This window comes from Scomber japonicus, chromosome 18, assembly GCF_027409825.1.
Source record: "Scomber japonicus isolate fScoJap1 chromosome 18, fScoJap1.pri, whole genome shotgun sequence".
NCBI lineage: Eukaryota > Metazoa > Chordata > Actinopteri > Scombriformes > Scombridae > Scomber > Scomber japonicus.
Window position 1 is genome coordinate 5,512,053 of NC_070595.1, and position 23,830 is coordinate 5,535,882.

Here is a 23,830-nt window from a genome sequence, read left to right on the forward strand (position 1 = left end):
ATTTCATTTTAGTGATGTAATTATGTAAAATGAATGTAATCATTTGCCCAAGTTGGTGCGATGGGGTTAAGGTGCTGAAGCACCGAAAGGGTTGCGGTGCCAGCTGAAGTTTTACCAATGAAGGCAAGGCATGTTTATTATAGTTATACCTTTCAAAAGTTCCAAGTGCTTTAGCATACATATGTAAGATATAAGACATTAAAAATAGAATGTGTTTATTAGCTGAGTATGCAGCATACAAATAGTGTGTTGGTGTTTGCTCCCACAAATGCAACATTTAGGCTAGGAATAAAAGTAGAACAAGAGAAAGGCAGAATGGATTAATAATAGGCCTAGTTTTGAAATGAGATAAAACATTTTAAATTACATCAAACATTAAAAGTGACATGTGCAATACACAATTTAAGTATGTAACAGTGGAGGTTGAATGCAACACACAACGTAAAGTATGGGCTTATCTTAAAACCTCACCTATATGAGATCACAAAAACACAAAAAAAAAAAATCAAAATACACATAATTAATATTATGTACAAACATTACAAAATAAAATAAAGCAAAACAGCAAACATTATACATTTCAAAAGTTCAAAAAACTTTCCAAATCTGGATTATGTAGAATCTTTTGTCTTCAGGGCATTTTTGAGTTTCATTTTGTACTATTTGCGCAAAGACAGCGAATCAGCTAGTAAATATACATTTCTATTCCATAATTGGGGTCCACAGTACTGAATACTGTTCTTGAGCTGTACATTGGTAGGTACAGGTTATTGATTTGTCTAGTTGAATAGCAGTTTACCTGAAAATTACAAATAAAAATATGTTCTCATAGGCCAATATTTCAACTAAAAAATATTTATTTTATGCCTGCCATTATTTGTACATCATATATATAAATACATTGAAATAAAAAAGATTACCTCTACATTAGTAGATAAAATTGAGATTAAATAGAATAAAACAGGATTTAACAGGATAGTAAAATAACAGGAAGGAAAAGCAGGGAAGGGGACATGAATTTAGCAACTCAGTAGTAAACCAAAACATTAATGGCAGGCTTAAAAGCGTTTATGACTTAACAAGCATGACTCACAAGTTTATAAGTATTGTCTCATAGTTTATTAAATTGAGAAGCCCCTTTGACAGTGGAGGGTTTGGGGTTAAGGTGGAGCTGTTACCGGCGGTGGTAGCCGTTGACTCATCTCCACCGATGCGCTCTCCGGCAGCGCCTGCGTCATCACGCAGCTGTGTCCTGCGTCATCACGCAGCTGATCACTCAGCAGGATCTGAACAGGGAGCAGAGACACCGAGAGGACGGAGGATCCGGTACAACTGCGTATCTAACCTCTTCGAAATCCATCTTCATCCTGGGAGAATTAACACTCATCTGTCTCACAAATAGCAAGAGCATAAAGTACACACTTGGAGCTTTTTAACGAGTACCATATTACCGCAATATGTGGTTAGTAGCATTTTAAAACAAGTGGCGAAAGATTGTGAGAGCTGATTTCAACCCGGAGACAAGACACAATTCACCGCCTGAACAGGTTCCGTGTCGGATGTTTTCGTCTCTTCTGCTTTAAAACAAGCTTTGGACCTTAAACCTGAACATTTTACTTGAATATTTTTGGAGCTAGCGATCTTTGCTGGCCGACCACAGAGCGCTTAACATGGAGTTGAGAGTTGGAAACAGATACAGACTGGGCAGGAAAATTGGAAGTGGATCATTTGGAGACATCTACCTTGGTAAGTTCTAGTGAAAAAAGCTATCAGTAATGCTTGTATATGTTTTCTATCATGTTAACTTGATACACGACGTTATAACAGACTGGCAGCTGGTTGCCTTTCCAGACGAGCTGCTAGTCAGTAATCAGCTGTTCTGTGTTGGTGTTAGCAACATTAGCTTTTAGGATAGCAACCTGTCTGGTAAAACGGTATTTACAATACAACTGTTAGTTTGTAATAATTCTCAGTGAATTGTGATATCTTTTATGTGACTTTGACGTCCAATAACGTGAAATAATTGTAAAATTTAGCAGCATTAACGACAAGAATGAGGCCTAACTGATAACGGCTTCTGTGTAGCTAAACCTTTTATCAGCACTTATATCGTTAGCTAATGAGCGTCCAATCATATATGAGTGAGTCATCTGCCTTTACTCACCTGGAAGCAAGAGCAGCAATAATGATATAATATAGTCCGGGAATAGAAAAGCTGACCAGGCTATAAATGTTTCCAGTTTCCACCCTTCACTGGTAAATGACATGTAACCTGCTCACTGATGCTGAAACACAGCAGGCCAGTCTTCTCCTCTGTTCTCTGGAGAAAGATGGGATCAGTGGTTCTCAAACAGAGGAGTCTTTTCCAGAAGATAAGGTTTAATTTCACACTCATTTGAATCTCGTGGTAAAACATAGTGTGTGGTTTTAGTTTGGGGTTATACAGGCTATGCATTTCAGCGTTACAGACTGTTCAGTTTCAAAATTGAAAACCCGTTTTTACATCTGAGAGCGGTTAACACACCCTCAACACGTTTTCTTCTAGTGCCAGAAATTACATAACTTCTCCTAATGTGACCCTGACTATACTAAAATGGAAATATTTCAACTTTCAAATGAAAAAGAAAAGAAAAAATCACCACTCAAACACACTGTTGCATTCCTCACATTTAATAGATTATATGATATAGTGTCATTATAAAGGTTATTTCTCCTTATGCTCTCTTAAAATTTTAAGGATTAACCACACACTTAATAATGAACAATGAGGTGTTTATGATAGTGATAGTGATAGATGACTGATTTGTGCTGCTGAATTTTGATGTATATTAATTATGAAGTGAAAGTTATTAAGCTTGTTAGAATGTCTGTTATGTTTAGTTTGGGGTATTTGGATTATACATTTAACCCATACAGACTGATCAGGATCCAATTTCAGTCAATTTTTACATTTGAGAGCAGGAAACACACCCTCAACATGTTTTCTTTTATAGCCAGCAATTACACAACTTCTCCTTATGTGACTCCAACTATACTGAAATGCAAATATTTCAGCCGTTTTAATAGAAAAAAATATTGGATGTTAGGATATGGATATATTAACCGATAGTTATATCTACAGAATATATACATACACACATCTATGTTTTTGTGCAGTGATCCTCCTTACCTCCACTTGTAATAAAGATATGTAATGGAGGAATGATATGTTACAGGTTAAGAATACGTTTTATTGTCAGTGCACTGAAATAGTATATATATATATATATATATATATATATATATATGTGTATATATATATATGTGTATATATATATATATATATGTGTATATATATATATATATATGTGTATATATATATATATGTGTATATATATATATGTATGTGTATATATATATATATGTGTATATATATATATATGTATGTGTATATATATATATATATATGTGTATATATATATATATGTATGTGTATATATATATATATGTATGTGTATATATATATATATATATGTATATGTGTATATATATATATATGTGTATATACATATATATATATATATATATATATATATATACATATATTAAACTTGAATTAAGAAAAGGGATCAAATATACTTAAAAATAAAACAAGTTGGTACATATTAATATCTATGAAAATAAACAACTGTACGTATATATTAACTCATGTAAATATAAAGGTAAAAAATAAAAGTACATATCGACGTCTTATTGGCAGATATCGATATATCTGTGATATGCTGACCGATATATCAGTCAGCTTCAATTCTAACATACTGTTGCATTCTTCACATTTAATACACTTCATTGAAATGATTGTGCTGCAGATATTTGTATGTTAATTAAAAGGGCAAAGTGTGAAGGCTCATAATATCAACAGTATCTGAGGGTTAATGAAATCAGGTGCCAAGGCCCTGGCTTAGGTGTGTTTGACATTATAAGATGGTTCATAAATCCTGCTTGTTCAGTGTCTGCCTTGGGGGGTAGGGGGGGTTGCGTGTTCATATGTGACTCAGTTTCATCTACTAAGTGCCAAAGGCTGTGGCCTATTGATTTGATAGTCTTTGGAATAATTGATTGGGTGTGTTGCCTCCTCGCTAAAGGTAAAGGTTGAGTGGGTGTGCTGGTTGAAGGTAATTCACTACACAGGCAGAGTGGATCATGGAAAAAGTAAATCTACCGTCTAATTAGTATATACACTAAATGTATAGGGGGCCACCTTCCTGACATTGACTTGTAATACATCCTCTGGTGGCCATGTTGGAAGTCCATGACTATTGGCAACGGTGGTTGAGAACAGCTGATCACATTTCTGAGCTCGAGACTCGGTCATCTGAACAACAATAGAGAAGAGCTATTGTTAATTCATGAAGTGCGTTAACTGGCCGTGGACTGTGACACTTCATCACTGATAGCTAATCAACCAGGAAAGTAGAATACCCAGAAACCCCCAGATCTGACCCTCAGCGCCCACAACATGATGCTAGTGTGTGATATCATGTAATGTTAACCAGGATACTAGCAGTGTTGTTTCTGAAGCATAACATGCACTGTTATGTATGTACGGTGACTGTTGGAGATAGTAGGAGTTAAAGAAAGTTATTATTTCATTCCTCTAAATTAAAGGGAAATATTATACACAGTTAACAGTCTATTGGGGTCTTAATAGCACAAGGAGCGAGCACCACAGCAGCCTTCTCTTCCTTTCCAAACAGCCCCATTCAAAACGGCTGGTTTGAGTTCCTGTCCCGCCCACCTCAACCCCCTCTTCTGCAGGGTGTGGCGGCTACCGTGGCAACTGCTGTGCATGAACGGCAGAGAAAAGATAGCGGTGCAGTAAACACACCGAACTCCTTGTGTTACCAGCGTGAGTTTGACTCAGGGATACTTTGTGGTGTTTTCACTCCAACAACAGCCAGCGAGCAACGGCCAGCCCCGGCTAGTCCCGACTAGTCCCCAGCCAGCGCACTGATGTTACTGAACCCAGAATAAATGCTGTAAACAGGTCAAATGGATGCTGAGATGATGGTTTGTCTGGTCTGTCTGCAAGACAACAAGCAAACGACTTTTAAAATGCTCGTTTTTTTAAATTTAGAGTTCAGCGTGATCGGGTCTATGCTAACATCGTTGCTGCTTCGCCCAAACTCAAAATACTCTCTCCACCAAAGCTGGCTGGAACTTAGTGGGGTCTGTGTGCCCTGGTCCAACCCCAGGATACACACACATTTTTCACCCTTAGCTTAGTTAAGCAGGGTCCTGGTCAGCGATGCCTAGAGAAACATGGTGAATGTCAGGATATTTAGCGGGTGGAGGCTCAGAGTCAGGGATGGGGTGAGGTACAATTTAAATGAAACCCCAAGTGATGCAAGAATAGGCACCAAGTCTGAATGGCATGTTGAAACGCAACAGAGAAAGTCAGCCCACATGAAACTGACTGGATTGTTTTATTTCAGTTTGTGTGTTAGTTGACACGTCTGAGAACAAAATATCTACCTTTTTAAAGAACTGAAAAATGTGAGTTCTTCATAATAAGCCCCTTTTAAAGGTCCACCCACTTATTACTCTAACTGTAAATTCAATATCATATCAACACCAAGCTAACATGACATTATCTATAAACAAAATGTATGTGTAAAATACTACAGCAGTAGTCTTGCATGTTTTATCCATGTGCTTCATAATCACGTACTCAATACAACAGCTGTTTTTACACATTTCAACACATCTACAGTTTGTAATTTGTACAGTTTTAGGCGTCTGCTGTTGACTAGCCATCTGTGTACTTTATCAGACTGTGGCTTTTTTAAACCATGCAGTCACAGTGTTACTGTGGCACAAATGAATGCACACTTTATGTGCAGTGTGGTTAAGAGTCTGACAGATTTTCACACCAGTGAAACCGAATGTTAAAAAGACTGTGCGGAAGAGATACACAAGAAAATCTAACAAATGATCAGCAAAATGTAAAGTACACAGTTTATATTTAGTCATGCATTTATATACTGATACTGTATACATACTGTGTGTATAGAAGACTTCAACAAAAATGTTGTTTCTTAGTTTATATACAAGCTAAGCTGCTACTTCTTATGTCACTGACACTTTTGCTGGCAATAGAAGATAAAAAGATAGGAAAGGAGATCTCAGTTATCATTATGTTTTCCACTTTAATAGAACACTCCACCAATTTAGCGTTGCACATAATTGTCGGACTCATGGCTATTTAAAAAGGGCTCTGACTCCATGCAACTCTGCCTCAGATATAATCTTTTTATTCCGCACATTCTTCTTCCCTGTCCAAACCTGGCAACCCACATCACCCGCCATGCAAAAACATGACCACCAACGGCTTTATCTGAGCCCGGGCTCGGCAAAAACACCTCCCAGACATCCCAGGCCTGTACCGTACACACACAGAGACACAAGCCACATCCAAACAAACACCAGGAAGATTCAGAGTCACTTCATTCTTCCACGTGACCCGTCGGTTGGGTTTGATAGTGGTAGCTTGCCAGCTGATTATATAACCGCTTCATGTTTTTGTCTCAACTCATCTCACCCACCTCTCCCCTCCGGTGACAAATGTAACATAACAGGGGTTAATCAGCCGGGCCATTGTGTGTTTGTGCTTAACACACAAGTTTTTTAGGAGTCAAAGCAGATCGACGCAGAAGTGTCACTAAAGTAAATGAATTCTATAACGCAGAGAAAACAGGACTGACGGTGGATTGTGTGACCTGTCAGCAGCTCATATTAGATGGTGGTTGGAGCTGTGTTTCAGTTTAATATTGCTGATGTCGGACCCGGTTCATTCTGCCTGTATTGGTGCGAGAGGCTGTTTGTTATTGGCAGGAGGAGAAAATTCTGAGGTCAGCTCTTGGAACAAAGCCTCGTACTGAATGCTGCTGTGACTGGGGGGTTTGGGGGGGGGAGAACGCAGACCGTTAAAATATTCAGGTCCTGTTTGTAAAGCTCATAGCAAAACTGTCACTGATTCACCGCACGGGGCCGGTCAGCGAGGCGGCCGAGTCGTACTTCCACACACATTTCCTGTCCAATCTCCTGCGGTGTTGATCTGCTGGTGGTGGCAGACGACGCGCATGTTGGGTATGCATGTTGAAACAAGCAGGAGAGGAAGCTGTGTGTGTGTGTGTGTGTGTGTGTGTGTGTGTGTGTGTGTGTGTGTGTGTGTGTCATCGTCCAGACTCCCCCAACTGAATTTTTCTCAGTAAGTCTTGTGTAACAATTAAATACACCCCCTCGCTGAGTTCCCCCTTCGTGCTTCTGGCTCCATGGATTTTAATGGTAAATAAAGCCCAATTCAAACACATGCTCAATATATGCAAGAACACACTTCTCTGAGATTATAACATCAATGACAGAACCGTGCTGTTCAGCTTGTGTGTGTGTGTGTGTGTGTGTGTGTGTGTCACTCTGAGAACTTTACAGACTTGTTCCTGTGCACAGTTTTGGAAACCTTCAAACTGGACTCCCTGGATCACATTTCATGCCCTCAGTGCTACCTGAAGCAACATGCCTCCCTCCCCCCCAAAAAAGCAGTGTGTGTGTTTTTAATAGAGACTCTTTTTTTGGGGGGGGGTGTAAACTATGTGGTAACACTGCCCTAAGTTTGCCTGTCAGACTAGATGTTATGTAACGTATTTACTGAGTTAATGATACAAAGGTAAACTGAAAGGATGTGTGTTTAAAGGGATGGGTCAACTTCTATACATAAAGCTGGAACAATAACAGACAACATTTTAACTGCTGCCTTGTGGTTTGTTTTCTTTTCTCTTGCGGTTTGATGGTGTGAAAAGAGACATTGTGCTGCGTTTATCGCGGCTTCCGCTCGCGTCACCCCAGACAGTCGCTTCTCAGAAACATCAGAGTTGAGAAATCTTGTCTGTTTGAAGGGTGACGGGTTCATTCAGTTGACGTTGACCGGCCGCAGTAACAGATTGCATGTTGTGGTCTTTTTCTCAAAGCCCCCCCCCCCCGCCCCCCCCCCCCCCCCCCGTACTCCCAACTTTGACACTTCTCCTATGCAACACGTTGACTCTGCTAGCGTAACACGTTCTTACCAGCTGTGAATAGGGGAGTGGGTTTATCTCACGCCATCATTATCTTATCATATCGGCCCGTGTGACTGACACTTCAGAGTGAGAGCTCGGTTTCTGCGTTCACTTTGATCACTTGAAGTTCCTGCCTTATAATTAACATCCAAATAAGGAAATGACTGAAAAGGCATGACAATATTTAATTATGAGCAGGAAGCATTTCTTGATTAATAGCATGTCACAGCTGTGCAGCAACTTCATTCTCCTTTGTTTATTCATTACAACTATTTTTAATAATAGACATATCATTTCAATCATTTTCAATCAAAGTAGCTCAACATTGTGTAGTTTCTGCTGCTAAAATGAGATAATTTGATGCTTTTTTAAAGTCATATGACAGTAAATCGAATTTCGTGTTTGTTTGTTTTTGACAAAACAAGCTAATTGAAGACATCACTGCAGGCTCTGAGACAAATGGGAATGCCTTTCTTTTTACCATTTTATAATCTTGACAATTAATATAGCAATGAGAAAATATTTGTTCATATTAGCATATTTAACCTTTGCCACTCGCTAGTTTTTCTTTGTTGCTGTTTGTGAGCCTGTGTGGAGGGATGTGTCTGAACATGTTTCACCATAACTCGCTTAAGGATAAAAACGCACACACTGCACACACACAGACTTTCCATAGAAAAATCTGTCCAGACGAATCACATTCCTGTGATGCAGGAGCAACCGACACAGTGAAACGTGCTGCTCAGCCTGCGTGCAGCCATCACTGCTGTTTTTCGCTGCTGATTGATTGATTGATTGATTGATTGAGATATTGATTGGGCCAGCATGAAACTAGAACAAGTCGTTAGAAGTCTTTCGGATGTGTGTTTCACTGATACTCATATACAAAGTACAGTGTGTTTTAAATCTGTGTGCAAACAACAAATCTCATACATGAAGTTTAAGGCTGCAGGTAGCTGTTATTTGCATTATCAGTCATCAGTTATTTGCTCAGTTAATCATTTACTGTATATTATAATCATGTTATCAGAGCCAACATGAGTCATTGAAATGCTTATTTAATATACTGCTTCATATTTCAATCATCAATTATAGTGATGTGAAACAAAATAAACACTAAACAAATGTACTTTATAGTTGATGATTTAAAGAGGAGCAGTCAGATTATGAAAGTAATACTCTAGTACTCACAGTTTGCATCAGTCACTCATAAAACCACCTTTGAAGTGTCAAGTCTCTGATTACTGCACAACTGCACAAATATGCATCCAATATAGATCACTGTAAACGTCAGTGTGATTGGAAAGATTAAAGGAACTGATGCAACCTGTAGGTGCACTTGATGTATCAGTCAATATTTGATCCATCTATTGGTAGATGAATGTAAAATGAATGAGTCTATTTTGATAATTATGGTTTCAGTCCTTTTCGGAGCCAGAATGTTATTTATATCCTTTTATAGCCCTACAGTCAACATATGGGTGTTAACCTTAAACTACTCAAATATATTATATTATATTATATTATATTATATGATATGTTATTTAATCTAATCTGAAGGAAATGCACAGTAAAGTTTGCACACTGTGATATCTTTCTTTTCAATCCAATGTATATATATTCAGTATTTCATTAAGACAACAAATATTTATATGTAGAGGTTAACATGCAAACTTGCACACAAAGTAATGACATAATAAGGTTAAAGAGACTGAGTGTGAGTAAGAATAACCCTAACCCTCTTCATCGGATAAACAGTGTGGAAGAAGATAATGGTCACTTTAATTACAAGTAATTATATATTGTAGTCATGACCCCTCCATACTCCAAACTGTCATCACCAATAATATTTAGGTGATTAGAATGAAGTAGTTTGTGATTTGTGTGAACTGACCCTTTTTTAAATCACTAGTCAAACTGACTTAGATATGGATGTGGAGCAGGCAGCCAGAGTCACACCAGTGCTGTTTTTATTTAGGAGAGTAGATGACCTTTTTCCATGCTGTACAGCCTCATACACACAGTTACCACCGCTGCATTATTGACCCTGTTGTGTGTAAAGTGTACAACACAGCAGCTTTAAACCGAGCTCACGGCCCCCGGTCATGCACCCCGCCCTGCTGAGTGCTCCCCCGCCCGCCCGCCCGCCCACATGACATCATACAGAGAGATGAATGATGCAGCATCGGCGGCTGTTGGTTACACTACATGATATGGGGCCCTCGTGTTTTTGTGTGTGTGTGAAACGGGATTACATAACCTGGAGTCCAGTTGCTGTGTTTATGTGGAGGGAATGGGACCCCATGACCATATTTGGGAAGAAAGCAGCTGGAGCTCATGATTTGTCAGATGACAGAGAGCAGCTGAGAGTCTCTGAGTGACAATCCTCCTCAAATTGTCTCTTACAGGAGTTTAGCTGTTAGGAATCTGCAAGCAGGCACAAGACCCATGAAAGAAGATCCTATTAACATCCACCGTTATTTCCTTCTGTATCAAAGCAGTTTAATCACTGAGCGCCTGAAGGATTTCTGTTTCCTGTGACAAAGCAAACTCAGCTTACATGAGCCTCATAGAATTAGTGGGCTTGGATGAAGCTCATATAAAGGCGAGTTTCATGCTGGACTTTGACCTGACAGCAGCACTCATTTGACTTTATACTCCACGCTGCAGATGAGCTGTTGTATAGCTATCATACTCTGCATGAATCCACTCCTGTGTACTTTGTTAAACTACTGTATGTCATATTTTTAAAGCATAATGTGAAGCTAACCTCTCTATTTCTGTCTGTGTGTGTTTTCCAGGCACTGATATCTCAGTGGGTGAGGAGGTGGCCATCAAACTAGAATGTGTGAAGACCAAACACCCACAGCTCCACATAGAGAGCAAAATCTACAAGATGATGCAAGGCGGAGGTACAGTATACTCTATATACACACACACACACACACACACACATAAATCCTACAACGTACCACTCTGTGAAGTCCTGTTGGGGCTTTTAGGAACTAAGTAGTCAACATTAATATTTACAAGCACTTAGATATATAAGCCAACATTCCTCTAACCAATCAGTGTAAATCAGAAGCTACTGTGTATTGAGTTAAAAACTAAGCAGAGGTAATTAATGGAAAGAGTTTCAGATTTGTTTTACAGTGTCTCTTATTTCCTCCTGAACACTGTGACCGTATTTAAACTCATCTGTGACTCATACACAGACATGACAGGGTGCTGTTCATTGTGAAGTGAAGCTCTTGAAACACACTGCTGATGGGAAAAGTTGGATTTGGTGCTGATGTGCTCTGAGATGAGTGCAAGTAAATGCTGGAGTTAATCAGAGCTAGTGCATGATGGTGAAACAGCTCCAGAAACACCTCAAAAAACACTCTTTATTATTATACTTTATATTTAAAAAAATAAATGTGAAGATCAGTATATATTATACACAATGATTTATTAACACCAAACACAAATTAAAGCTTAGGCTGTCATGGAATGTCATTAGTGTAACTGCTATTTAATCATAAATGGAAGTAATTAACCATTTAAAATGTGACTAGATGAATTGTAGTTTATTCTCTGGGGAGCATGAATGTTTGAACTTGATTTCATGGCACTTCATCCATTTATCTGTTATTTCAGTATAGAGTTAAATTGAAGGAAGGACTGACATTACCACATTATCACAGAGCCAACGCCACACCCGCTGTTACGAGCCACACATGGAAACTTACTGCTCAGGAGGAAGAAGAAGTGCTTGTTGTTGTGTGCCATCGTAGTGAAACTGGCACTACGCCAATCTGTTTGCCCAATCTGAGCCGTGTATGTAAATGACATACTCGACGCTCACCGTGCCCACAAGCCCGAGGCGTGGGAGAGGAGCGAGAGCCACTTATGTCTATATGCGTGAACGGTGGCGTAAGGGGTGCTGCTGGCCGCTAAAAAAAAAATCAATCAGTGATCTCTACAACTTGTGGAAGAAAACTGACAACTGTGGCAGGCTTCAAAGTCAGCTTTCAGACTAGTTTTCTTTCATTTAGCCGTCTTTAATTTGTCAACGCTCCGCTCCACTATGTGAGCATATGAAAGAGACGGTTCAGCTCAGTCAGCACAACCACATGCATTTGTATTTTTGTTCCAGCACGGTAGGATTTAACAGGGCATGTTGGGTGACCCAGACTGTGGGATGTATTTGCGTTTGTACGTATATAAATAGCTGATGCAGAGCGTGTGTGTGTGTGTGTGTGTGTGTGTGTGTGTGCGTGTGCGTGTGCGTGCGGCGCGAGGTGCTGAGCAGAAGCATTTTGTCGCTGTCTGCCTGTAGAAGGAAATGCCAGATGGCCTCTTTTTGCCTCGGCAACGTCAGCCAATTACCAGCTACTACTAAACCAGCTGGCCTGTGCCTCAACACTCCTCTGTGTGTGTGTGTGTGTGTGGGTGGGTGGGTGGGTGGGAGGGTGGGGGGTGCACACATGGACTGCATGAGCAAGCCTTTCAGGTTTTAGTCATTTTGTTCTTAACGGTCACATGACTCCAGCCTGTATCAGACATTTGAATACAAATCTGAAAACAGGTCTCAGCCACACAAAGTGTTTTTCCTTTCACTTCAGTTTTAGCTTAGCAGACAACGCAGGAACAAAATAAAACATACTAACCACAAAACACCAGTTATGTAATAAACTCTGGGGGGTATATTTGTGGTGCTGTATCTTTGTATCTACACATGGCTTTCCAGTGAATCAAAACTTGCTGCAGCCTGTTGCGAGCACAAGTTACATAATCCCAGCTAAAGTAAAGCCAGCCTACATTCTTTAACACCAGGGCCTTTTTAGATCGACCTCATCACTCTTAATGTAAAGCAGCTTGCCATTCGTATGTACATGCTAAATGATTGAGTGCTAAATGCCTCCTCTTCCCGCAGTGGGGATCCCGACGATAAAGTGGTGCGGCGCCGAGGGCGACTACAACGTCATGGTGATGGAGCTGCTGGGGCCAAGCCTGGAGGATCTGTTCAACTTCTGCTCCCGCAAGTTCAGCCTCAAGACTGTCCTGCTGCTGGCTGACCAGATGGTGAGATCCAGAGAGGAGGAGAAGTCAGGCATTTGGACCTGTGCAGTCCCTGCATTGTTGATTATTATTTCCTGGTTGTAAAAATGTTGTCCCACAGATTCTGTTATTCTTTAAATTCTCTTGAGAAATGTGAGGACTATAAACATGATTCAATCACTAACAGTCACTCAGGCGATTGGCTGCATTTTTTTACAGCCTTCCAACACAGGATATATAGGAATAGTTTTACATTTTTGGAAATCCACTCGCTTTCTTACCGAGAGTAAGCTGAGAAGATTGATACCACACATGCTTGTACAGTAAACATGAAGCTACAGCTAGCAGCCGGTTAGCGTAGCTTAGCATAAAGACTGGAAACAGAGGGGAAACGGCTAGACTGAATGAACAAAATAAAGTTTGAACTTTGAATCAAAAGCATTTTGAACTCTGGCAAGTAGGTTTTTGTCACCTTCAGACAGTATCAGATTAGCCGTTTCCAGTCTTTATGCTAAGCTAAGCTAACCAGCTGCTGACTGTCGCTTTATATTTATCGTACAAACATGAGAGCTGTATTAACTGTCTTTGACTCTGAGACAAAACAGCAAATCTCCCATTTATAAAGTTGTGTAAGGCTTTGTAAAAACTGAATGAAGAGATTTCCAGTAAATACAGCTGATAGTGAGAATGAAGGTCATGTTGACATGTTTACAGCCTTCATATTTGAAAGAGAGTTAAAACAACAACAGGCTTGAATCTCTGGAGCACAATAAGCAGTGTTCCTACATCACCCAGAAAACACCACAACACATTGATGGATTAATCCTAACACAATGCTGATTGGATGCTGGATAATTGGGCGTTTCTTGTATCTAACATGATTTTCTCCCGCTCTCCCCTCTAGATCAGCCGCATCGAGTACATCCACTCCAAGAACTTCATCCACAGAGACGTGAAGCCCGACAACTTCCTCATGGGTCTGGGCAAGAAGGGCAACCTGGTCTACATCATCGACTTCGGCCTGGCCAAGAAGTACCGCGACGCCCGCACACACCAGCACATCCCCTACCGCGAGAACAAGAACCTGACCGGCACGGCCCGCTACGCCTCCATAAACACACATCTGGGCATCGGTAAGACCACATCCCAGAACATAAAGACTTTACCATGACTGTATAAGCATCTTTTAAAAGTCCTCCAGGCTGATGATCCGGACCTCCTTTTGTCTCTGTGTGCCTACAGAACAGTCCAGACGGGATGACTTGGAGTCTCTGGGCTACGTCCTCATGTACTTCAACCTGGGTTCTCTGCCCTGGCAAGGCCTCAAAGCCGCCACTAAGAGGCAGAAGTATGAACGCATCAGCGAAAAGAAAATGTCCACACCCATCGAGGTCCTCTGCAAAGGCTACCCATGTAAGTTTGCTCTTTTATTATGTAGATCTGTGCCTCTCTGCATGGTTCCTGTTGGTATTATATGTGTTCGTATGTGACAAAAAGCTGAATCTAAGTTTTCCTGTCTTCTCCTACAGCCGAGTTCGCCACCTACCTGAACTTCTGCCGCTCCCTGCGCTTTGACGACAAGCCAGACTACTCATACCTCCGCCAGCTCTTCAGGAACCTCTTCCACAGACAAGGCTTCTCTTACGATTACGTCTTCGACTGGAACATGCTCAAATTCGTAAGCCGCCTATATATCATAAATCTGTACTTTTCTTACTTTGTTCGCAGTTGTGTTACTAAAGCCCAATTACAGGACTGTACACATTGAGAGACAAACCTTAAACCCCCTTCATGTGTGTTCAGGGTGCCAACAGAGCCGTGGAGGACTCAGAGAGGGAGCGTCGGGAACGGGAGGAGAGGCTGAGGCACAGCAGGAACCCCGGGGCCAGGGGCATGGCCTCCGCCTCAGGAAGAGCCAGAGCAACTCAGGACGTCGCAGCCCCCTCACCGCTCAACCCTGCATCACACACAGGTCAGCACACACACACATTTTGAGTGTTCAACACCCTTTTTTTTAGTCAAGCGTCCCTTCAACTCGTTTCATCTACCAATTGTTTTTTGCTGACAATGCAGATCTCTTAGTTTATATTGTTCCACATGCTGCAGTTTATACCTAAAAGAATTGTCTGTTCAAAGCTAGAAAGAGCCAAACAAACACAAAGTCACTTCATCTTTTCTTTCCCCTGATTGTAATCATTTCTTATGGTCTCTTCCTCAGGTTTGGAGAAGGAGAGGAAGGTCAGCATGCGTCTTCATCGCGGAGCACCTGTCAACATCTCCTCCTCAGACCTGACGGGACGCCAGGACACGTCCCGCATGTCCACCTCACAGGTAAAACCCACACTGCGTTGCTGACGATTGGCACGACTTCAAAAAGGAAGTGTGTGTCACAAGAGAACAGAATGTGCCAAATATTGTCAGACAGCATTAAAAAGACAGCACACTTCCTGTTTAGCTGCACAGAATGTCACTTCCCCTTTTTTTTTGGTTTTCAGTCGTCGAATCAGTCAGCAAACAAACGAGAAGAGAACACACACAATTTCTATCACAGAGCAGTAGCACGCACTTCATAAACATATTTAAATACATCAAGTAAATATTACACAAAGTCTGATAACAGTAGTTTTAATAAGAGCACAACATGTTCCGTTAGTGCGGATATACACAGACGCTGAGGTCACTCCAGCAGCAAGCCGCAGTTTAATGGCTTCACTGGCTGCTTTGTTCTTTTCTGTTTTGTAGACCTAGTGCTCCCCCAGGAGGTCAAACAGTGTCACAGCCACTCTTAACTAACACTGACACATAAAGGCTGAATGTTAAATGTATTTCAGTCTACCACACACCAGCTGCTGTTGTTCTACTCAACACTCCAATGTTAGAAGTTGATCAAGAGTTTGTACACACACTGAACTGAAGTCCTCCTTTTGTTGCATCTTTATGATGTGTGCTGCTGTGCTATCTTGTTTAAAGCAGCTCATGAATAAGCAAATGAAGCAGAGGATGAATAATTAAACTCATTTGCATACATTGATATGCACGGCTATGACTGTTTCTTGTGTATAAGTGTAGAGCCAGACAGTTACCAGCATTGTTATAGAGCAGACAATTTGTCCATTTAAAGGAGCGAGTTAATTTGATTTTAAAGGGTCATGTCACCCAAATGAACAAAAACATACACTGTAGTTTTGCTCATTTTAAGATTACTGAATAAATAAATAGAACAGAGATGAAATAAAGTAGTAGAAGTTTATGTGTTAGAATTAAATGTTAAATATTGGATCAATAACGTGTTGAACATGATTTTGGGGAATGTGTATCTCTGAACAGATGATGAGGATGATCTGGATTACTCATGGATTTAGCTTTCTGTGTGTTGTCCTGGTTAAAATACATGCTTCTTATCAATAAGTTTACAAGTTCTTGTTTCAGATATTTAAATGTACTAGTGTTTGACCACCAGTAGCACAATGGAGGAATGTTTTTGTGACCTCCTGTTTTATTTGTATCACATACACTTAAATGCAATATACATTCCTGCAACTAGTTTCATGGTATTGTGCTGCTTGACAGTTAGCAGCAGTAAAGTGCAAATAAACATATCTATGCACCAGCTAAAGGCAGTGAAAAAGAAGAGTAAGAACTTGTAAACATGGATGACGCAGTAGCAAAAATAGCTTGTCAGTGTTCCAAGTGTTAAATGTGGAATGAAATGAACACCTTTAAATTCCAACAAATCACAATGCTGGACACCTGTGCAGTAAGGGGATACTAATAAAATCACATGGTGTGCCTTTAAAGATGAACTTTACTTGAGCATATCCCTGTTACTCTTCAAATCAATAAGTGTCTTAAATACTTGCCTTAAAATAGTCATAATAAATAGTACTAAAAAAGTTACAAAGTAGTGTGAGATATTAACTTTAAAATGGTGTTCAACCAACACTTAACTGTTGATAATTGTTGACGACATCATCATTAAAATCCTCTGTGTGTGTGTCGTTGTCAGGCTCTGTCCCGGGTCACACCCAGCGGCCTCCAGTCTGCAGCCCCGCGGTGAAACCTCCCATCCAACCCGTGCACCACGGAGGCCTCAACATGCACCACCTGCAGCATACACACACACACACACACACACACACACACATACACACACACACACACATAAATAAATATTTACACAGGACTCTTTGAGGACACGGAGGACTTTTAACAACCAGGACACAAGAGTCTGGCTGCACTCTTGTTCACTTGACAAAGGGAGGAGGAGGAGGAGGAGGGGAGAGAGAGAGAGAGAGATTCACAACCAGGAAAAGTGTGTGTTTGTGTGCGTGCGTGCGTGTGTGTGCGTGTGTGTGTGTGACAGAGAACCATCTTGACAAAGTAGCAGCCACAGCCTCCCCCTTCTTACTCCCATGGAAGATGTGGAAACCACCCCCACCTCCCTCTTCCCCTCCTCCACCTTCCTTACTGTTGATAAAGCTATGGAGTCACTTTTCTCCGGCTTTTTTTTTTTCTCTTTTCTTTTTTCTTTTTACTTTTGGTTTTACTACTTTTATTTGTGTTAAGCATTAAAAATGTCTCTCACACCAGCTCCACTGGCCCGGCTTCACAAAGCTGTCTGGGTTTGTAAATGGATCGGGACAAGTCTGTACGTTGTCTTGGGGGAGGGGGGGGGGCGCGTGGGTTTTTTTTTCTTTTTTTTTGTAATTAAGAAAACAAGAAGACAGTGTTAAAGGACAGTGCCTAAATTCTTTTTTTCTGGATTCTAAAAAAGGGGCTCCTTTAATCCCACTAGTCGACACGTTTTCCTTTATTTTATTCTTTTATTTTAGATGTTTTAGATTTAAAATTTAAGGTAGTATATATCTTTTCGTTTTTAAAACATGGGATGAAAGACTTTTTAAAACATTTTTTAACGTTTTAGTTTTTTAAAGGCGATCCCATATTTTTCTTTTCCTCCTCAGGTGTGAGAACCAGGAACATCCAAACAAAAAAAACACGCAGCACATGTTTTTTCTTTCTTTCCGTCTTCAGGTTGTGACTGCAGTGTGCTGCCTGGGAAAGCTGTGAACGGAGGAGGGTAGAGTCATTCTGTCCATAGTGAATGGATGAGACGTTTCTTTTCTTCTTTTTTTTTTTTTTTTAACCCGGTGCATAGTGATGTGGTTTTTTCTGTGTTCGTGTGGTTCTGTCCTAGGGTTATACAAGCTCAAACAGGTGGGGATGAACATGTTGAGGGGTTCTTTTTGCCCCCCCCTTTTTTTTTAATTTGAACTCCTTCACCTCCTAAATGCCACTCCAGACCATCTTTCCATCTGTTTCCACTTTGAGTCCAAAACAATTTTTCCTGTTCTCAAGCAAACCATATCCTACCTAGTCTTCGTTCAACGCTCATCCACTCCGACCAAAATTTCCAAACGTTGCACATTTTTCTGGACGTGGCTCACCAAACAACACAGTCCTCCTTTAGCCCAGTAGACCACCACAAAAAACAACAACTTCACAAGCGCTTAAACGATGTCTTTTCCAAAATGTGATGATACTCGCCACAATTTCCAGCTTTCACCGTTGATGTTGCACTTCTTAAACCGTTTCAGTCAGCTAGCCCATAGCTAACAGAGCTGGAAAAACCTTCAAAAACTGTAGGCAGCAGGTTCATGTTAGTTATGTTGGAGAGAAGCCTCCTGCTAAGCAAGATAAATAGATCTTTGGTCGAGTAACTAAAAAAAAACTTGAGTGCACATTTAAAATACATCAGCATCTACGTTAAATTATTACACATTTTACTGAGCCTGCGAAAACAGTTGTACAATGTCCTCTGTGGCTCTGAAGAAGCTTTGTGGGAATTTTAAGTTTTTGGAGATCAACTCCATAATAGGGAAACTCCTTTCAGTTTAAAATCATTTTGCAACCCTTTAAAAACCAGCTCAGACAAAGCTTAGTAAAGTGAGAGAAACAAGGGGTTGAAGATCATCAGACTTGGGTTAAACCGACCAGCTCAACACATCCCCCCCCACCACGAAGCTCAGACGTACTACAACGCGAGAGTCCAGGTGGAAAGAATGGCACCAAGCCATGATGGAACTGAGGGAGGTTTTGGAGAGGTTTTGGACGGAGCGTAGTCTTAAACGAGGTCACGGCTGAGTCCTCCTCTCTGGTCCGCCGACCTGACCAATGAAACGTGCAGATTTTTTGAAGTAGAAAAAAAATTCTCGATGTGGTAGACTGGTTGCAAAGTATTGTAGGCCATTTTCTGTAGTTGAAGCGGGGGGGAAAAGGGGGTCGTAGTGGTTATTTGTACGTGTTTGTTCTGATGTTGTGTATAGGATGTGCCTACTCTGTCTACCACATCCACACCAGCCGCTCTCCGGTTCGGGATGATGACAGTGTATGGAGGGACAGGGAACGCTTCACTCCATTAGAGTTCCTGCTATATAGCAGGTTGTTCTTTACGTTCGTTTTTTTTTTTTTTCTTTTTTTTTAAATATAGGCATACATCACCTGTGGGCTTGAGAAACAAACAAAACAAGTGATTGATGAACTTGTCTCACTTATGATGGATATGATAAATGCAAGTACACTTTACATGGGATTGTAGTTGTTTTTTTGTTTTGTTTTTCAGTCTGTCGTTCATGTCTGCTTCACTCAGTTATTTCTTATGTTGTCACCTCCTGTCTGATTTGTTTTTGCTTTTAACTACAGTGGAGATGGTTACTCATGTCCCACGATGCGTCTTACTGTGGATTCATGGGAAATCTTCGTCTTTTCCACTCCCACCTTAAGACTTTTGCTCCTCATTTGTAATGCCACTGTATTTGTGTATTTTAAAATTGTGTAAATAAATTAATAAGTACTTGTATTTGTTTGTGTTTTATTGACTGGATATTTCTGGGTGACATGGATAACCTTTTTTTGTATGATTTGGGTTAACTTTTCCTTTATATTTTCCTACAGCTGATATGAATTACCAAAAAGCTCCAGTTTTGTCTCCTTTGTCCAAAGGAGTTTTTCCCACAAGCATTGTGACTCGTCAATATGAATTTTAGCAAACCATTTCTTTAAACTGTGGAGTCCTCCTGGGTCTTCTTCCATTGAGCCCACTGTTGCATAAAAATATAGATTCACACACTTCTATTAAAGTTGCACAAATCAATATTTTAGCTCCATTAGCTGCATGACTGTATGAATGATTGTCACTCTGTCCACCACTTTGGTTTAGACTGAAATAGCTCAACAACTATTGGACAAATTGCCATAAAATTTGAAATTTGAGAAACGTATTATCTTTCAAGGATTTACCTTAATGACTTTAATGAACCCCTTTTTCATCATTGGGTGCAGTGTTTAATTTGTGCAATACTTTTGCTTTGTGAGCAGATACCTTTTAAAACTACTTTTAGTGCTTAATTAGCAAATGTTGGCATAATATCAGGCTAAACTAGAGGGTGGTGAACATTGTAAACATGTATCTTAAAGCTCTGTTGTGCTTAAATATTTTCCTTTCTCACTCATAATTAAAGTAAACAACCGGGATGAGATTTTTAGCCCATGGCAAATTAACAAGAGCTGGTTCTGCATCATATAACCATGTGACCTCCATCTCCATCTGGCTCGGTATTATTGTTAAAGACCCCCTCCAGACATGCTTTAAGATTTATATAAAATACTCTCATTGAATAATAATCGGGGTCTGATGTGGTTTTCCCACAAAAAATGTTCACTTGTCTTAAGATATTTAAAATTACATCTACATTAGGCTACTACTTCGCCCTCTGGGAATACACAAATATTGTTAATTACAATAATAGTTTTCCTGCTGGACACAGTGTTTTTGCACTGCAGGCTTCAAGTTTCCACATCACACTCGTGTCAGTTGAATATTGGACCAGGGTTGGCTTACAAAGTATTAGTGATGTCATATATCCTGCTTGTAGGCTCACCCCTTTACAATAGGATTGTCAGCAGATGAATGTAAGCACAAACCCTGCATGTACACCATTCTGCACAGAGAAGCTCAAACATACAACTGAAAGAAGAAGAAACATATTTTTAAAGGAGTAGCATTTGTAAAAATTCTGCTATTGTTGCTCCATGTCTTATGTGAGTGTGTAAATAGAGAGCTATTATGTTCACCATAACAACCTCATGAGCTGATATTATGTCACTGTTATATTTTAAACGGGTTATGCTGCTTCCACTAAGGCAATATTAATAGATACTACTTCAAACAGATGTTATAATAGAGCAGGTTTTCACAGTTCAGTATGTAATAGCAAATCAATGCAGGGTTCAGAGGATGAAACGCCATCATATAACCACTGGGTGGTGCTGTTGGACAGCCTGAGCACCTGCGTGCTGCTGCTGCACAGTCAGAACAGTTATACAACAGGTCATGCTGCTCCTCCCTGCAGGATCTCCAGCTCAGGATAAGAATAACTGCCACAGTGATAGCACAAACAAGGAGAGAAAGGATACAAAGAACAATGTGATTGGTTCAGATTATGGGTCTACACATTGAGAAAATTCCTGGGTTTATCATTAGTAGAACAAAATGTGAGCATCCATCTTCACACAAGCCATCTGGGGCATAACAGTGTATCATCCAGAGGAAAATGACTGAAGTGAAAATGCTGGGATGAGCTGAGTGTGTGAGTGAGAGACACCACACACACATAGAAACACACATTCCCTATCCACAGTTGAAGTGGGGTAGGGGGAGTGTTGACGTCAGCAGACCATAGTCTCTTCCCCCACAGCAACAGCACAGGAGTTTATTTATTCCCTTATTATTAACACTCTGTCTGTCAGAGCATTACAGGAGCAAAGCAGCACACCTTTAGGTGCAACGCAGCACAGACGAGCAAACAGCAATCGCCACAGCTGGCTGTGATACAGGAGGACACCTTTCAATCAAGCAAATATACCCTAAAGCATGACTCTCTCTTGCTCTTAAAGCTGCAGTCGGTCAATATTTTTATATCAATAATGGATCATGTGGCCAAACAGTTTGTGCTCTGTGGCAAGAATAATTTCTGAGAATATTTGGTGTTTTTAAAAGGCCACAATCTACAGTAATTATTCAGTTTTCACACCTGTTTGATATATTTTTAAACACAGTAGTATGTTGACTATAAATGTATCTAAAAACATTTCTATTGTAAAGGAAAGGATTATGTCCATTATAAACTTGTTTTTTTAGGTTAAAGAACAGGTTCACAATTTTTCAAGTGTGTCGTAAACCATCAGTCGGGTGTCTATATGAACACTGACGGAGGGAAGGAGGTTTTCCTTGCTGTGATCTTTCCTCCTGTCCATACTGACTATTAAAAGATCTCCTTCAAATGTGCTTTCAATGGAAGTGATGGAGGACACAATCCACAATGTTTCCACACAGTCATTTAAAAGTAGATGCAAAGCTTATATGAGACTTCAGCAGTCTGAGTTAGTCATATCAACTGGCATATATCTGACACATTTACAGTCTTTTTACCATCAAATCACCTCTTAGTGTTTCCTGTTGAGCTGTGGTGGAAGTATAGTAACAAAAAGACTTTGCTACTAAAAACACTGTAATGTTGAAATATAGAAGATGAAGATTTGACTCATTTGGACAGCTGAAGCTTCATATTAACTTCAAATAATGATTTAAAAAAATGTGTGATAAGAAAAAACAGATGAGCAGGTTGTTTCACTGTTAAAAACAAACAATAAACATGCTTTGAAGGAGCACTTGAACATTTTTACTGTAAGGCAAGGCACCTTTATTTATATAGCACATTTTATACCCAGGGGCAACTCAATGTACTTTACATATACAACATACAATTAAACAAAATAAAAAAATACAACTAAATTATAGTAAACATTTGAAACATTAAAACAGAACAATTATAATACAAATAAAACAAAGTACAGCAAAATAGAAAGGTAGAAAGAAAAGAAAAAGCAACACTAAAATTTCTGTTTCTGTTTTCTGAGGCTCTGGGGAAGCTTTGTCAAGTCTGAAATGACACATTTGAATCAGAAAGTTATGGGAATATATGTGACAAGGAGAATTCAATTAAAGACAAGTTGCATTGTGGGAAGCGTAGGCGTTTAGCTTTTTTAGAGCATGACTGTATAAAAGTCAAGATATTATCTTGGCTAATTTGATTTTGACCACTCCTTTTTTACCTCTGTCTCCTGAACATCCCCCAACTTCATGAAAGTAAAACATCAGTTGCTTAACTTTGTGCGTTGGGATCTTTTCTGTCTGTTTTTTCTCAAAGATACATCATGCCAATATTTTAGCCTCTCAGTTAATCTTGATGTTGATCTCGTTAGAAGTCTTCCCTACAATGTTCAAACAAACAGAATGCTCAAAATAGCAGAGTGGGCGGCGTCCTCATGGGTGCTGTTGAGTGAGGACTGTGACGATGAGGTGCACTAAGACCCAGCAGAACGGGGCAGTCCGCAGGCAGACGTGCGGGGAGAAACGCGGCTCCGTTGTAGGAGGCTGGAGTCAGGAGGAGGGTGTTCTCTCAGCATCACCCGGTAAGATACCCAGCAGCCTGGACCGCTCTCTCTTCTTATATGGCCTATACGCATGTCTGTGGCATTGGGACTGGTATGAATGAAGCATAGGGAGGCGTTGATTACACCCACAGTGAGACCCTTTTATTGGCTCTCCGATGCCAGCCGGTGGTCCATGTCGT

The 23,830-nt window shown here is 40.2% G+C and overlaps 1 protein-coding gene across 1 annotated transcript; it reads left to right on the forward strand.

The window, feature by feature from the left end:
* The first annotated feature begins 1,311 nt into the window (after positions 1-1,311).
* On the forward strand, positions 1,312-19,995 carry csnk1da (casein kinase 1, delta a). Its single transcript, XM_053339133.1, has 9 exons — positions 1,312-1,746; positions 10,895-11,005; positions 13,012-13,160; positions 14,041-14,269; positions 14,379-14,549; positions 14,666-14,814; positions 14,940-15,108; positions 15,355-15,467; positions 17,143-19,995. Exons 1-9 carry the CDS (start codon positions 1,671-1,673, stop codon positions 17,191-17,193), a joined length of 1,218 nt encoding a protein of 405 aa, XP_053195108.1. The 5' UTR covers positions 1,312-1,670; the 3' UTR covers positions 17,194-19,995.
* The last annotated feature ends 3,835 nt before the right edge of the window (positions 19,996-23,830 follow it).

Excerpts from the sequence above, each read along its gene's own strand:
- csnk1da (XM_053339133.1), top strand. The coding sequence starts at position 1,671 with ATGGAGTTGAGAGTTGGAAACAGATACAGACTGGGCAGGAAAATTGGA. Across the intron at positions 11,006-13,011 it reads CAAGATGATGCAAGGCGGAG|TGGGGATCCCGACGATAAAG; the intron begins GTACAGTATACT and ends CTCTTCCCGCAG. Across the intron at positions 14,550-14,665 it reads CCTCTGCAAAGGCTACCCAT|CCGAGTTCGCCACCTACCTG; the intron begins GTAAGTTTGCTC and ends CTTCTCCTACAG.